General features: G+C 48.4%; 1 protein-coding gene across 1 annotated transcript in view; it reads right to left on the bottom strand.

Annotated features, from left to right (window-relative positions):
- WSCD2 (WSC domain containing 2) overlaps positions 1-16,742 on the bottom strand; it is a 103,077-nt gene that overhangs the window by 50,503 nt on the left and 35,832 nt on the right. Inside the window, exon 2 of the mRNA XM_082230143.1 lies at positions 14,684-15,674. Within this exon, the coding sequence (XP_082086269.1) occupies positions 14,684-15,065 (382 nt within the window). The 5' untranslated portion in view covers positions 15,066-15,674. The remainder of the gene's footprint in view (positions 1-14,683; positions 15,675-16,742) is intronic.

The following is a 16,742-nucleotide window of genomic DNA, read 5'->3' as shown; positions in this document are numbered from 1 at the left end:
CTCAGGGCGCGGCGCTGCTTCGGCGCAGCATGGCAGAAGAGGGCGAGGGTGGTGAGCTGATACCAGGAGGCGCCGTAGCCATCCTCCACCTCTTCCCTGGTGCCCTCCAGAACTTGGCGCCCTGCGCTACTATCCTCCACTAGGGCCAGGGCCTTTTCAGTGATGGCTCCGACCTGGTGGAATGCTCTGTCCCATGAGACTAGGGCCCCTCAGGATTTAACCTCCTTCTGTCGGGCCTGCAAGACACAGCTATTCCACCTGGCCTTTAATTTGAATCCAGCCTGGTCTTTTAGTTCCCTTCTCTTCCCTCCCCCTCCCCTTTTTATGAAGATTACCTGCTCTGGGATCCCACAGCTAATTCTCCCCTGGTCTCCTCACTGGCCCAAGTAGGACCAATTCAGCCAGCTAGCCCTGGGGATTATCTAATTGATTTTTGAATTTTATTGTTATTCACATTTTTATATTGTATTTTTTTGCTTTTTTATAATTAAATGTTTTAAAGTGTTTCAAATTTGTTGTTTGCCGCTCTGAGCCCGGTTTATGAACCGGGAAGGGTGGGGTATAAATAAACATTTTATTTATTTATTATTATTATTATTACTAGCCTCTCTGGGTAAGACACCCCTGGGAACATTCAACTGCTATCCACAGCCAAAAGAGGAGCAGCAATGGTGTGTGAGATCTCCCCCCGCAAAAAAACACTGTCCCCAGCCCAGTGGCGTAGCGTGGGTTGTCAGCACCCGGGGCAAGGCAAGTAATTTGCGCCCCCTAACCTGTGGATTTGCGCCCCTTACCCTAACCCCCCAGATGTTGCGCCCGGTGCGGCCGGCCCCCCCTGCACCCCCCATGCTACGCCACTGCCCCAGCCTATTGGCTGGGTGGTTCTGCCCTGCCCTGGCTGCTCAGTGTTATTCCAATGTCGGCCAGCTCGTTCCCCCACCACACCAGCTTCATCAGTAATGTTCCTAAATGAGAGGAGAAGAGGAAACACCCAAATCAGCCAAGATCCAGGACTGAGCATGAGGGAGCAAGGGATTTTCCTCCCCTACGATGATGCCCAAGGATGCAAGGATCTGGGCCCACCTTCCATTGCCCCAATGATGGGGCGTTGCTATCCAGCACAGCCCCTTCGGACTCCATCTCTCCATCGCCACGGAGTGTCACAGAAACAATGGCCATCGCAAAGTGGCGTGCGAGCTCTCAGTCTCTCCCACTCTCCCAGCCTCTTTCTCCCCGAAAACCTCCACTCCCTGTCTGGGGAATCATCAATCATGGTGACAGCCCTGTTAAGCCACAGGCTAGGCATGGCTGCTGAGAGTGCTCTCTGGCATACTGACGATGCTTTGATTTACAAGCCATCAGGCTCTGTGAGGAAAACATGCTGGGTGTTCATTCTGCATCCGTGCTCCCGAAAGGAAAAAGAAAGAAATCTCTAGCCATTCCGTTTTTTAATAAAAACGGGCAAGTCCCTTCTGCAAAAATCTCTCCTTAAAAGACACCTCACCCGGGAAGGCTTTGGCCTAGCCTCTGAGCTGAACCAGAGCCCTAGGATGCACAAAATGGCTACAAGGGGGAGAGTCCATCCCCTTCCATTCCTTCCGCCTTTCTCTTATTCTCTCCTCCTCTCGAATTTTGACCTAAAGCAGGAGAGCTTCTGAAATTAATGCTGGAATGGGAGCATTCACAGTTTGCTACCACTTTCAGTTCAATTCCCTCGTCGCTCTGTGTTACTGACACACATATATCCATGGAGAAAAACACTGAGGTGATAATATGGAAGTACAGAGAGCCAAAATGCTACTAGCCGCAATGGCTGTGCTCTTCCTCTACAGTCAGAGGCTGAAATCCTTCTGAACACCAGCATTCCCTCCAACATTTCTGCAGTGAAAATAGGGGTGTCCTAAATAATAATGGGACACAGGTGGTGCTGTGGCCTAAACCACAGAGCCTAGGGCTTGCTGATCAGAAGGTTGGCGGTTCAAATCCCCGCAACGGGGTGAGCACTCGTTGTTCGGTCCCTGCTCCTGTCAACCTAGCAGTTCGAAAGCACGTCAAGTGCAAGTAGATAAATAGGTACCACTCCAGCAGGAACGTAAACAGCATTCCGTGCGCTGCTCTGGTTCACCAGAAGCAGCTTTGTCATGCTGGGCACATGACCCGGAAGCTGTCTGCGAACAAATGCCAGCTCCCTCAGCCAGTAAAGCGAGATGAGTGCTGCAACCCCAGAGTCGTCCACGACTGGACTTCATGGTCAGGGGTCTCTTTACCTTTACCTTTAAATAATAATAATAATAATTGTACTGAACCCATCTGATGGGGTTGCCCCAGTCACTCTGGGAAGCTTCCAACATATATAAAAACGTAATACAACATTAAACATTTTTTTAAAACTTCCCTATACAGAGCTGCCTTCAGATGTCTTCTAAAGGTTGCATAGTTACTTATCTACTTGGCTCGGGGGTCGGATAACTCCATACCCTCCAACATTTCTCTGATGGAAATAGGGATATCCTAAGGAAAAGTGGGAGATTTGGGGATCAAAGAAACCAGGAGACGGGTTCTGTAAATCTGGGACTGTCCCTTGAAAATAGGGACACTTGGAGGGACTGTACCAGTTGTGGGAAACCATCAGTGGCATAGCATGAGGGCAGGGGGACCCGTGGCCCTGACCGCAGATTTCTGAAGGAGTACAACAAGGCGCCCCCATGACAGGCTTCCTCATTGAGGCTGGAGCCGCATGGAGCCAATCCCTGCCCAGGCTGGGCCTTTGTTGCTGCAGTGACTCCTTTTCCTCATGGCCGGCAAAGGGTCGCCTCTGCAAGCCCCAAGCCTAGGCTACCCAAAAGGGAGGAGGAGGCCGCCATCGGCACCCACTGAGGAGGGAGAGGAAGGTGGGAAAGCGTTGGGATATCTCCCTCTTGGACTACTGCAATGCGCTCTACATGGGGCCACCTTTGAAGGTGACCCGGAAACTACAACTAATCCAGAACGCGGCAGCCAGACAGGTGACTGGGGGCGGCCGCCGAGACCATATAACACCGTTCCTGAAAGACTTACATTGGCTCCCAGTACGTTTCCGAGCACAATTCAAAGTGTTGGTGCTGACCTTTAAAGCCCTAAACGGCCTTGGCCCAGTATACCTGAAGGAGCGTCTCCACCCCCATCGTTCTACCCGGACACTGAGGTCCAGCACCGAGGGCCTTCTGACGGATCCCTCACTGCAAGAAGCCAAGTTACGGGGAACCAGGCCGAGGGCCTTCTCAGTAGTGGCGCCCTCCCTGTGGAACGCCCTCCCACCAGATGTCAAAGAGAACAACAACTACCAGACTTTTAGAAGACATCTGAAGGCAGCCCTGTTTAGGGAAGCTTTTAGTGTTTGATGTATTGCAGTATTTTAATATTTTTTTGGAAGCCGCCCAGAGTGGCTGGGGAAGCCCAGCCAGATGGGCGGGGTAAATTATTATTATTATTATTATTATTATTGCCGCATGCATTGCCCAGAGCGCCTAGCTGCAAGGACAGGAGGGTAAGGTAACACACTGGCGCCCCTGGTTTCATGTTTCTCCGCTCCCAGGTTGGGGCTAGTTTGCAAGCAGAGACTCTGCTGGCCAGTCTACCGGAGGTTGCAACATTTGTTCTGCCCCGGGTGCCTGCAACCCATGCTACGCCCCTGGAAACCAGGGAGCGTTGCTCTTGTGCTCAGGTCCTGCTCACTAGTTTCTCTTTGGAGCATCTTCTTGGCCACTGTGAGAAGAGGATGGTGGCCAGAGGGGCGCCCATTGGCAGGCTCTTTGGATACTCTTGCAGAGGAGCGGGGCTGAAGCCGGCTTTCGACGCAGCCCTACTCCAAACAAACACAGCCATCTAGAAAGGGGAAGCTGTTGCGTTGAATGGGGGAACGATTTGCATCTCCTCGCCCACCTTTTTACGAGAGTCAACGGAGGGGCGTGTGTCAGCGACAGACACTGCTCACCCACGTTGAGTGATGCCGTTATTTCCCAAGGCCAATCGCTGTCACCCTCATTAGGAATTAGGAGCCGTCCTAGCGGAGGTTAATTGTTGCAGACACCTTGCATATGGCTGGGAACGCGATGGCCGACTGTGCCGCCACTGACAGTTGAGTCTTCACTCACCATCTGGTAGAGATTCTCTGATTGTCATTTCAAATTAAAGTAATGAGCCCGGCCAAATATGTTCCCCCAAACGGGTCCAGCCCCCTCTCCTTTGTTCACAGAGCGTAGCAACCGAGCCAAAAACTCATGAGGAAGGAAATGTCGCCACTGTTTTGGTTTGGAGGGGAGCTGGCGTTGGAAAGGGGCGCCCTGGCGACTTCGAACGAGGGAAGCAAATCTAGAGGCAACTGGAGAATTCCTGAAAAGATGACATCAGGGTGTAACAAGCTTTTTTGCAAGAGGGTGGACTCTTTGATGGCTGTGGCAAATCAGAACTGCAACAAAATGCTGCAGCGTGAGCACCCCAGCTCCCAGCAACCACCCATGCCTTCTTCCAGGATGGGATGGGCAAGGGTGGGATGTTTCATATCCCCACCCACCCCTGCTATGCCCCACCATCACCCTTGGGAGTGTGCTACCCTCAGGCAACCGCCTCACTGTGCCTCACAGGTGGGCCGGCTCTGAGACTCCATTCCACACCATTTCCCAGATTGACAGCATTCTGTGCCCACTGAGCCTGCTAACCTTTTAGCGGGCTGTTCTGGATAAACCCAACCAACCACCCATCCTGCCGCCGCTGCCGATTCTTTCCGAAAGAACGTTTGACCTTCTGCAAACCTCGCCCTTCTCCTGAGTGTGCCGACCCCACAAACATGTACATACACTTATAGTTCAGTCAGTAGAGCATGGGACCCTTAATCTCAGGGCTGTGGGTTCAAGCAGGGTGTGCCAATCTGAGCAAAATATTGCGGGGGCTCAGATAAAACCCGCCCCGCACGATCCATCACATGACACATTGCGCGCACACACCATTTGAATGGGAATGCTCATCAACTTTGCGGCCCCCCCCTAATATTTTACTATGGGGGCCAACGCCCCCACAGCTCCGAAGAGTTGACTCTTATGGATTCAAGTCTCACACATTGCAGGGGGTTGGACTAGATGACCGCTGTGGTCCCTTCCAACTCTATTACTCTGTGGTCTTGTTCACAGGTGGTGCTGTTTTTGTGATGGGCGTATGGCAAAAGCCTTCAGTGCTGGTACCTAAAGATCATAGAATCATAGAATCATAGAGTTGGAAGAGACCACAAGGGACATCGAGTCCAACCCCCTGCCAAGCAGGAAACACCATCAGAGCACTCCTGACATATGGATGTCAAGCCTCTGCTTAAAGACCTCCAAAGTAGGAGACTCCACCACACTCCTTGGCAGCAAATTCCACTGTCGAACAGCTCTTACTGTCAGGAAGTTCTTCCTAATGTTTAGGTGAAATCTTCTTTCTTGTAGTTTGATGGCCAAGTGAAGCTTTGATGCTCGTCTAAACTGGGCGGAATGGGTCTGTCTGTCTCTCTGACTGACCCTCTGAACTTTCCATAGGACACGGCCCTTGCTGGCCTTCCCCCAGGGCCTCCTTGAGTCGCTTTATCCCTGAGCTGTGAGGATGCCTCATGCCTGGCACGTTTCGCATCCTGTGCTCCATCAACTATTGCCTCTGGCCACATGAAGAACTGTTCCCTCAGGCTGAAAAGGCTTCCCTGCCCTGGATCTCAGCTTTGCACTAATCCAGATATCTGGCATAATATTCAGAAACGCATGATATGAACATAAGAATATCAGGATATAAGGTGAGCCGGCTGAATAATAATATACAGTCATACCTCGGGTTGAAGTCGCTTCAGGTTGAGCATTTTCAGGTTACTTTCCATGGCGACCCGAAAGTAACAGAATGCATTACTTCCAGGTTTCGTCGCTCGCACATGTGCAGAAGCGGCAAATCGCAACCCGCGCATGCGCAGACGCGGGTTGCGTTCTGCTCTGGATGTAAACGGGGCTCCAGAATGGATCCTGTTCGCATCCAGAGGTACCACTGTATAATAATAATAATTTATTATTTATACCCCACCCATCTGGCTGAGTTTCCCCAGGCACTCTGGGCGGCTCCCAATCAAGTGTTAAAACAATACAGCATTATATATATTAAAAACATCCCTAAACAGGGCTGCCTTCAGATGTCTTTTAAATATAAGGTAGCTGCTTATTTCCTTGACATCTGATGGGAGGGCGTTCACAGAATCATAGAATCATAGAATCATAGAGTTGGAAGAGACCACAAGGGCCATCGAGTCCAACCCCCTGCCAAGCAGGAAACACCATCAGAGCACTCCTGACATATGGTTGTCAAGCCTCTGCTTAAAGACCTCCAAAGTAGGAGACTCCACCACACTCCTTGGCAGCAAATTCCACTGTCGAACAGCTCTTACTGTCAGGAAGTTCTTCCTAATGTTTAGGTGAAATCTTCTTTCTTGTAGTTTGGATCCATTGCTCCGTGTCCGCTTCTCCGGAGCAGCAGAAAACAACCTTTCTCCCTCCTCTATGTGACATCCTTTTATATATTTGAACATGGCTATCATATCACCCCTTAACCTCCTCTTCTCCAGGCTAAACATGCCCAGCTCCCTTAGCCGTTCCTCATAAGGCATCGTTTCCAGGCCTTTGACCATTTTGGTTGCCCTCCTCTGGACACGTTCCAGTTTGTCAGTGTCCTTCTTGAATTGTGGTGCCCAGAACTGGACACAGTACTCCAGGTGAGGTCTGACCAGAGCAGAATACAGTGGCACTATTACTTCCCTTGATCTAGATGCTATACTCCTATTGATGCAGCCCAGAATTGCATTGGCTTTTTTAGCTGCCGCGTCACACTGTTGGCTCATGTCAAGTTTGTGGTCAACCAAGACTCCTAGATCCTTTTCACATGTACTGCTCTCAAGCCAGGTGTCACCCATCTTGTATTTGTGCCTCTCATTTTTTTTTGCCCAAGTGCAATACTTTACATTTCTCCCTGTTAAAATTCATCTTGTTTATTTTTGCCCAGTTCTCTAATCTGTCAAGGTCGTTTTGAAGTGTGATCCTGTCCTCTGGGGTGTTAGCCACCCCTCCCAGTTTGGTGTCATCTGCAAATTTGATCAGGATGCCCTTGAGTCCATCATCCAAGTCGTTGATAAAGATGTTGAATAAGACCGGGCCCAAGACAGAACCCTGTGGCACCCCACTAGTCACTCTTCTCCAGGATGAAGAGGAACCATTGATGAGCACCCTTTGGGTTCGGTCAGTCAGCCAGTTACAAATCCACTGAGTGGTTGCATAGTCAAGACCGCATTTTACCAGCTTCTTTACAAGATTATCATGGGGCACCTTGTCAAATGCCTTGCTGAAATCAAGGTAGGCTACATCCACTGCGTTCCCTTCATCTACCAGGCTTGTAATTCTGTCAAAAAACGAGATCAGGTTAGTCTGACATGACTTATTTTTCAGAAATCCATGCTGACTATTGGTGATCACAGCATTCCTTTCTAGGTGCTCACAGACTGTTTGCTTAATGATCTGCTCCAGAATCTTCCCTGCTATTGATGTCAGACTGACTGGGCGGTAATTATTTGGGTCCTCTCTTTTCCCCTTTTTGAAAATAGGGACAACATTTGCCCTCCTCCAGTCTGCCGGGACTTCGCCTGTTCTCCAGGAATTCTCAAAGATGACTGCCAGTGGTTCTGAGATCACATCTGCCAGTTCTTTTAATACTCTTGGATGCAGTTCATCTGGCCCTGGAGACTTGAATACATCTAAACTAGCCAAATATTCTTGTATTATCTCCTTAGTTATTCTGGGCTGTGTTTCCTTTGCTGAATCATTTGCTCCAAATTCTTCAGGTCGGGCATTGTTTTCTTTATCGGAGAAGACTGAGGCAAAGAAGGCATTGAGTAGTTCAGCCCTTTCTGTGTCCCCTGTTTGCATTTCACCATCTTCTCCTCTGAGTGACCCCACAGTTTCTTTGTTCTTCCTTTTGCTACGAACATACCCATAAAAGCCTTTTTTGTTGCTTTTAACCTCTCTAGCAAGCCTGAGTTCATTCTGTGCTTTAGCTTTTCTGACTTTGTGTCTACATGTGCTGGCTATTTGTTTGAATTCCTCTTTGGTGGTTTCCCCCCTTTTCCATTTTTTGTACACATCCTTTTTTAATCTTAATTCAGTTAAAAGTTCTTTAGATAGCCACCCTGGCTTCTTTAGGCACCTTCCATGTTTCCGTCTCATTGGTATTGCCTGACGTTGTGCTTTTAGTATCTCCCTCTTAACAAACTCCCAGCCATCATGAACTCCCTTTCCTTTTAGTATTGTTGTCCATGGGATCTCACCCAGCACTTCCCTAAGTTTTATGAAGTCGGCTTTCTTAAAGTCAAGAAATTGAGTCCTAGTATGCTTGGCTGCTCCTTTCCGCTGTATAGTAAACTTCAGAAGAGCATGATCACTCGCGCCTAATGATCCTTCCACTTCTACCCCACTAACCAGGTCATCAACATTGGTTAGGACCAGATCTAAAATGGCTGTTCCTCTTGTTGCTTCTCCCACTTTCTGGACAATGAAGTTGTCTGCAAGGCCAGTGAGGAATCTGTTTGACCTTATGCTCTTGGCTGAGTTTGACGTCCAACAAATATCCGGGTAATTGAAGTCCCCCATTACTACTATCTCCCTTCCTTTTGCATGCTTGGCCATCTGTTCCAGGAAGGCATCATCTATGTCCTCCGTTTGGCTTGGGGATCTATAGTAAACTCCCACAATGAGGTCTCTGTTATTCTTCTCTCCCTTAATTTTGACCCAAATGCTCTCACTTTGGCTTTGAGGAGCTAAATCTTGGATCTCTTCACAGGTATACACATCCCTGACATATAACGCCACTCCTCCTCCTTTCTTGTCTGGTCTGTTTCTCTGAAATAGATTGTATCCCCCCATTATTACATTCCAATCGTGGGACTTATCCCACCAGGTTTCAGTGATGCCTATTATGTCATATTTAGTTTGCTGTACCAAGAGCTCAAGCTCATTTTGTTTATTTCCCATGCTTTGCGCATTAGTGTACAGACATTGAAGTCCATTAATCATTCCCCCGTGTCTCTTATTTAAGGATTTTTTCCTCCCACCACTAGGTCCGTGTGCTGTTTTCTCCATTTGGTCTATGACATTTGGATGATCATCTTCATTAATTGATAGGCTCCTAACTTCAGGAGCACTGTCTCCCTCCCCCACATTAGTCAGTTTAAAGCCCTCCTGATGAGGTTTCTGAGATTTTTGGCAAAAACATTTCTCCCAACCGTTGTGAGGTGCAGCCCATCACTTGCCAGAAGTCCATCTTCAAGAAACTGCAGTCCGTGATCTAAGAATCCAAACCGTTCCTGTTTACACCATTTGCGAAGCCAGCTGTTCACTTCCACTATTTTCCCCTCTCTCCCTGGGCCACGTCGTTCAACTGGGAGGACAGATGAGATGACAATTTGTACATTTAGTTGCTTCAATTTCCTGCCGAGAGCCTCGTAGTCTCTTTTGATCTTCTGGAGGCTATTGTCCCACAGGGCGGGCGCCACTACCAAGAAGGCCCTCTGCCTGGTTCCCTGTAGCCTCACTTCTTGGAATGAGGGAACCGCCAGAAGGCCCTTGGCGCTGGATCTCAGTGTCCAGGCTGAACGATGGGGGTGGAGACGCTCCTTCAGGTATATAGGACTGAGGCCGTTTAGGGCTTTAACTGTGCTTGGAAACGTACTGGGAGCCAATGCATAATCAGGCAAGTGGCCCATCTAGTCTAACATCCAGTTCTCGCAGTGGGCAACAAGATGCCCTGTGGCAAGCAGGATCTGAGCAGAAAAGTGGCGCTCTCCCCTCCTGTGGTTTCCAGCAAAGCCACTTCTGCACTGCAGAGGAGGTGGAGTTGAGGGCTTCACAGCCCTACCATGCGCATGGCGGCTGGACTCAAGCCCCTGCGCAATTGGGGGAATCCCCAGCCGTGTCACCCCCTGGCCAGCCAATCGGCTGGCTCCGGAGGCGTGGCCTGTCCTATTTAAGGCAGGCGCGGCCCGGGGATCTCCCTCTTTTGCTGCCTACCAGCTGTTCCTGTTTCCCACCTGTCCGTCCTATAAGGTTTTCACTCCTGGACCTTGCTATGGACCTTGGTTGGTCACCATCGAGGGGCCTGATAGGAAATTTTCCACTTGGCAAATTGGCACTAGCCACTTGGTTTTTCGCCTAACTCATAGCAAATTGTCACAACTTTCTTGGTACTGGCGGTGAGGCATTGGTATTGTTCTGTAGGTGGAAGAGGGGAGGAAGCGCCATCACCTGCCCCGCATATTGAAGGGTAGTCCGATAAAGGATTCTGGGGGGCATGACCCTGTCCGAAGCCTGGGGAGGTGAGGGCCTAAGACATGCCCCCGAACGGTGACCCTGGGGGAGTTCCTAGCTGATGTGCATCAGCAGGGCTCCCCCTACTGGTGGTTAACCCTTCCTGGACTTCTAGCGGACGGGCTGAAACCAGATATAGTTGGTTAGCACCAATGCCTAGGCCAATATGCTCATCACCTGTAGCCAATAAAGTTGTGGCCTTATTTAGCCCATTAACCTTACCATTAACCACACAACTGGCATTCAGAAGCATCACTCACTGTGGAAGCAGAGCATAGTCACCATTGCCTGGTGTCCATCGATAGCCCTCTCCTTTGCAAATTATAAGAACCTAAGACCCACCAGTTAGGATTCCTGGTTTTCACCCAGGTGGTCTGGGTTCAAGACCCGGTATGGGAACCGTGCAAATTTTTTACATTTGGGATAGCTCAGTTTGGTAGAACATGAGACTCTTGATCTCAGGGTTGTGGGTCCAAGCCCCACTTTGGGCAAAATCTTCCCGCGTTGCAGGGGGTTGGACTGGATGACCCTCGTGGTCCCTTCCAACTCTATAATTCTACGATTTGAGGAGGAGAGCCTGCTGGAACAGGCCAGTCCAGCATCCTGCCCCAAATGGAAACCCAAAAGTGTGACCCAAGCAGAACACTTTCTGCTCCTGGTTGGGGAGGCAGAACATAGTCATCCTGGCTAGTGGTCCTTGGTAGCCTTCTCCTCCTTCATGAATTTGTCCAATCCTCTTTGAAAGCCATCTAGGTACTTTCCCTAAGAAACCAGAGGCCTTTCTCTTGGGCATTGTCGGCCAATTGGTGTCAAAGAAAGATAGAATTTTCTTTATGTATGCTACGACAGCAGCAAGAATACTTATCGCAAAGTATTGGAAGACACAAGAGCTACCCACCCTGGAAGAATGGCAGATGAAAGTGATGGACTACATGACATTGGCTGAGATGACTGGCAGAATCCGTGATCAGGGAAAGGAGACGGCAGAAGAAGAATGGAAGAAATTTAAAATCTATCTTAAGGACTATTATAAACTTGATGAATGTTAAAATGTCGAGGTTTTGAGAAAGAAAGGGTTACAGTGATATAAAACTAGACTGAAGGAAAGATTAAGAGGACAGAGGCTTGACAGAAATATTTAGAAGTTGCTAAAAAACTTTGGACATTGGGATGCAGAAAGGGGAGGTATGGGGGAGTCTGAGAAACAAGGTTTATGAAAAAAAAGGTTATGAAACTATATAAAAAAAAATGAAAGCCATCTAGGTTGGTGGTCATCCCTGCCTCCTGTGGCAGGGAGTTCCAGGGTTTAACCCTGAGCTGCATGCAGAAGTCCTTATACGGCCTAGGACCCACGTACCTACTGGACCGCCTCTCCTGGTATGTCCCACGGAGGACCTTACGGTCTTCAAACAAAAATATCTTGGAGATCCTGGGCCACAGGGAGGTTAGGCTGGCCTCAACCAGAGCCAGGGCTTTTTCGGCCGTGGCCCCGATCTGGTGGAATGCTCTGTCACAAGAGACTAGGGCCCTGCGGGACTTGACATCTTTCCGCAGAGCCTGCAAGACAGAGCTGTTCCACCAGGCCTTTGGCCAAGGCACAGTCTGACCCCCTCCTTTGGTAATCCTCACAGAACTCCAGCCCAATGGTTGCCATTAATTTGATTCTGAATTGATTTTAGAATGAGTTGATTTTAGAATGCTGTGTTACTTTTATTGTTGTTAGCCGCTCTGAGCCCAGCTTCGGCTGGGGAGGGCAGGATATAAATTATTATTATTATTATTATTATTATTATTATTATTATTATTATTATTATTAATAAAGTCCTGGATCTTCCAATATTCAGGTTTCTTGGATGTTCTGGGATTGTGAGATGGGGAGAAAAAACTTCCCTCTGTCTCCACATTTTGCTTACGACATGTTAACAGGGGTTCTGGGGACTATGGCATCGGAATGACAGAGGAGCCTCTGATCTGCCCTTCTACTTTGTAATGAATGAAGCAGCGGCACGGCGGCATCCTCTCCTCTCCAAAAATATAAGCAACCTGTCAGGTAGAGTAAATGAGGCCTTCAAGACACTAAGTGCTCTCCAGACAGTCCCCATAAGTCACCAGTCAAAAGACACCATCAGCGGAGCAAAATGAAAGGGATGTGATGATGCCTGGGCTTTTGGCTTTGAAGAACACCCGACCTGAGCCAAATCAGCCGCACATCTGACTCTTGGAATAGGAAAACAAGGCGCTCCAGCCACCCCCAACACTTGGGTCCGGCCCTACCCTTAGGCAGAGTGAGGCGATTGCCTCAGGTGACAAATTCTGGGGGAGCAAGGACCAAAGGTTTTGGTGGGCAGAGCTGTAAGTGTTTTTCAGTCTTAAGTTTGGTTCTCTTAATGTCCACATTCATTTGCAATTGATTTGGTTTTTAAAAGAATTCATCGGCACGTTTTAATGGATGCTTTTGGAGAACAAATATTGTTTCTATTTTCCTATGAAATTGTTTCTAGGCCACCTTTGGGGCACTAGCCCACCCGAGGTGGTTCCCAACATTATTATAAATAAAAATAATGAAAGCTGATGAGGGCTGCCACATTTAACAGTGATTAAAAAAACAACAGATGGGGGAGGGGCAGTCTTATTGAAGAAGATGCAATTTGAAAAAGTGTGGCTTACTGTAACCTGCTTTAAAATCCACACCAAGGGGAGAGAATTCCATCACTGAGCAGACTGTTCTGGGCTACAAAGACCAATGTCCTGACTTTGAAGAGGAGAGCTGACTATGATTTCTTTTCATAGTATCAGAAAATCATCCAATTCACTAAGGCTGTATTTGCATGACTGCTGATTCCATTTTCACGACATTTCCATAACTGTTGATTTCAGCGTTATATTTGTGCTTTCATATGATGGAAAAGCCACTTCCAGAAATACAGGGAGCACAGAGAAAGTTCAAGCACTCATTTCCATATTGCTTCTAATATCTGGAAGCAAATTATATGGAAATAAGCATTAAACTTGCACCATATTCTGCTATATTTCTGGAAGAGGTTTCTATGTCCCATGAAAGCTCAAATGAAATGCAGAAACTCATAGTTAGCGAAATGCCACAAAAGCAGAATAAACTGCCTTGTGACTGAGGCCTAATTCAGTTTTGTAAGCAGCCACTCCCCCAGTCAACTACAACAAGCAGAAATCATAACCAGGTTACTGCTTGCTTCTTCTTTTCAAATTTTTATTCCAATTCTTTTTCTTCTTATTTTATTATCCACACTTCCCCCTATTTTTTGGCCAGAAAGGACCGACATGGGTCATTTATAAACATATTGAAATAAAATAGGAAAGTAAATTAAAGAAAGAAACATCTTACTTATGAAAGTAAAATAAAGAAAGAAACAACAAAACATTGATATATTTATTTGCTGGGCTCCCTGATTGGCTGGAACTGGCTGCACTGTGATCCCTGATTGGTCAGGATCACCAAACCAGGGAGAAGGAGGAAGCAGCAGCAAAAGTTCAGAATGGAACAAAAGCAAGAGACAGAATTGAATTTCAGATTCTGAATGTTTGGCAATCATTATTTTTGAGCCCAAATTCAAACCAGGGGAATATTTGACGTAGTCCTCATAAGGATGTGAGCTGTAGAGAGAAGACATTTGCAAAACAAACAAACAGGAAAGGAAAAGAGGCTGGATTTCAGAAAACCCGGCAAAACTTTTACGTTCCATTCCAAACCAAAAGCTTTCATTTGCCTCCCATATGCCATATTTTTCACTCTATAGGACGCACCCGACCATAGGACGCACCTTGTTTTAGAGGGGGAGAACAAGGGGGAAAAATTTTCCCCTCTCTGCTCAGCACCCCTTCAGCTAAGCGGCAGGAGAAGCGGAGCCCCTTCCCAGCTTCAGCAAAAGGAACCCGAAGACTTCGGAGTCTTGCTATTCCCAGTCTTGCTCTCCCAGCTTCAGCAAAAGGAACCCAAAGACTTTGGAGCACAGTGCGAGGTCCCGCTGCGCTCCAAAGGCTTCAGGCTGCTATCCCTGAAGCCTGGAGAGCAAGAGGGGTTGGTGTGCACCGACCCCTCTCACTCTCCAGGCTTCAGCGAAAGCAACGCGAAGCCTCTGGAGCGCGGGGGGAGCGCACCCTCTGTGCTTCGGAGGCTTCGCGTTGCTATCGCTGAAGCCAAGGAGCCTGCATTCGCTCCATAGGCCGCACACACATTTCCCCTTAATTTTTGGAGGGGAAAAGGAGCGTCCTATAGAATGAAGAATATGGTAACCGCTCAAAGGAGATGTTACCTCTATCTTCTTCCTTCTCTCGTACGTTCCTGCCCTTGAGAGCTCTACTCCAAGTCCCGCCGTAGTCCCCTATCTTGCTCCTCGCCGCTGTATCCTTGGAAGGGCTCTTAAACCAAGAGCCATACCTCCGGGCCACTGTCAATGATTCCGGTGTCTCTTTAATCTCCCGGCCAAGTTGTAGCGTCACCAAAGACTGGGCTTCCATCCCATTCCCGGGCCCGTCATTGGCCCTGGGTACATTATCCGTGACTCTCACCTCTCCGGTGAAGCTAGCATGGAGGAACACCAAACTCCCAGCCGTCAGGTAGAGGGCAATCAACGTGAAGAAGCGGATGGGTTTCCGCCGAAAATACCGCTGGAACTTTAGCAGGAGCTTGGCCATACCGGTTTCATTACGTTCCTTGACTGGGCACAAATCTGCAATGGGCAGAAAGGCTCCAGCTCTGAGCTTGCCCAGGAATTCCCAAGCAGGCGGAATAAATTGTGGTGGATGTCAAAGGCCAAAACGGAAGGGAGACGGTGTGCTATTGTCAATGTCTCAAATGCGGGATTTTGACATATTGGGTGCCCCAAACACCTCACGATTCTAATGGTCCCCCAGGCCTAGACTTGGAAAGGTGTATTGTCTTATTATAGAGATCAGTCTTGCTCTGAGATAAGGTGGTGCTTTCTCAAAGCATCGTTTTCTGTTGGCGCCTTTGCCTCCCCTTCACATCCCCTCAGAATCTGGCCCAGAGATTCCATCGACGGAGGGATCATGTTTGGGAGAGTGATGTGTTCTGAAAGCCGTTTGAAAGCCAACTGGATCCCCTTGGCTGATGGGATGGGTTGTTTTGACGTCACACCTCAAACAGAAGAGGCAGGAGGGACTCTCCTTTCAGGCAAAGAATGGCGACATATCCAGGGACTTCCTAGGAATAAAGGAACAGCTGGGAACTTTGCGAAACAAACCTCCGCTCACTGTGGCAGCATCCAAACGAGAACGCTCTACCTGGAAATCAAAGAGGAGAAAACGTGTTAGGAAGAGAGAGCAGGAGGATGAATTATACGCTGGAGGCTGGAAACCAGCGAGTGGCTGCTTATTATATGAAACAGGGAACTTCAACCATATTCATCTCTGGAGCTCCTGGGTTCTGTTGCCTGTTTTTCTTCCCCTCTCAAGGCTAAGCTACACATAAAATTGGGAGTATACCTGCGTCATGTTGGCATCAAAAGGATTGTGCAGGTAAAGGGGAAGCTTTCGCTTCATTGCCTGAACTCTCCCCACAAGAGTTCTCATAACAGAAGTGAGTTGGGGTAGGAGAAAGAAAGGACTTCTGGGACAACATGCGATTTATTTGTTTGTTTTCTTGATTTACTATGTTTAAATGCTACCTTCTTCTCTGAGGAACTCCAGGTGGCACACATGGTCTTCCCCCTCCTCATTAAACCCCCATAATTTAATCCCCATTACTGGAGGGCATCTACCCTCCCTCCCCTCCCAGTTTACCACCCCTAGGTCTCAGGATTGGGCCCTGAACTCTCAGTCTGGGGTGCTCTTTATACCCCCATTCACTGCTCAGGTAGTCTTTTGAATGTGTAGTGGCAGGTACAGCTGTGGCAGGAAGGTAAATGGCGTTTCCTTGCGCTCTGGTTTCCATCACGGTGTTCCATTGCGCCAGAAGCAGTTTAGTCATGCTGGCCACATGACCCAGAAAGCTGTCTGTGGATGAACACCGGCTCGCTCAGCCTGAAAGCGAGATGAGCGTCGTTAAGTACTTAACCTGAGGTACCACTGTATTTTCAGTGCTTTTTTCTAAAAAAAAATTGTTTAGGGGTACAGTGGTACCTCGGGTTAAGTACTTAATTCATTCCGGAGGTCCGTACTTAACCTGAAACTGTTCTTAACCTGAAGCACCACTTTACCTAATGGGGCCTCCTGCTGCTGCGCCGCCAGAGCATGATTTCTGTTCTCATCCTGAAGCAAAGTTCTTAACCTGAAGCACTATTTCTGGGTTAGAGGAGTCTGTAACCTGAAGCATATGTAACCCGAGGTACCACTGTACTCTCATTTTTACTC

The sequence above is a fragment of the Podarcis vaucheri genome, assembly GCF_965113315.1.
Source record: "Podarcis vaucheri genome assembly, chromosome: 7".
Classification (NCBI taxonomy): domain Eukaryota; kingdom Metazoa; phylum Chordata; class Lepidosauria; order Squamata; family Lacertidae; genus Podarcis; species Podarcis vaucheri.
The sequence above is the reverse complement of the archived record's forward strand: the minus strand, read 5'-3'. Positions and strand labels throughout refer to the sequence as shown.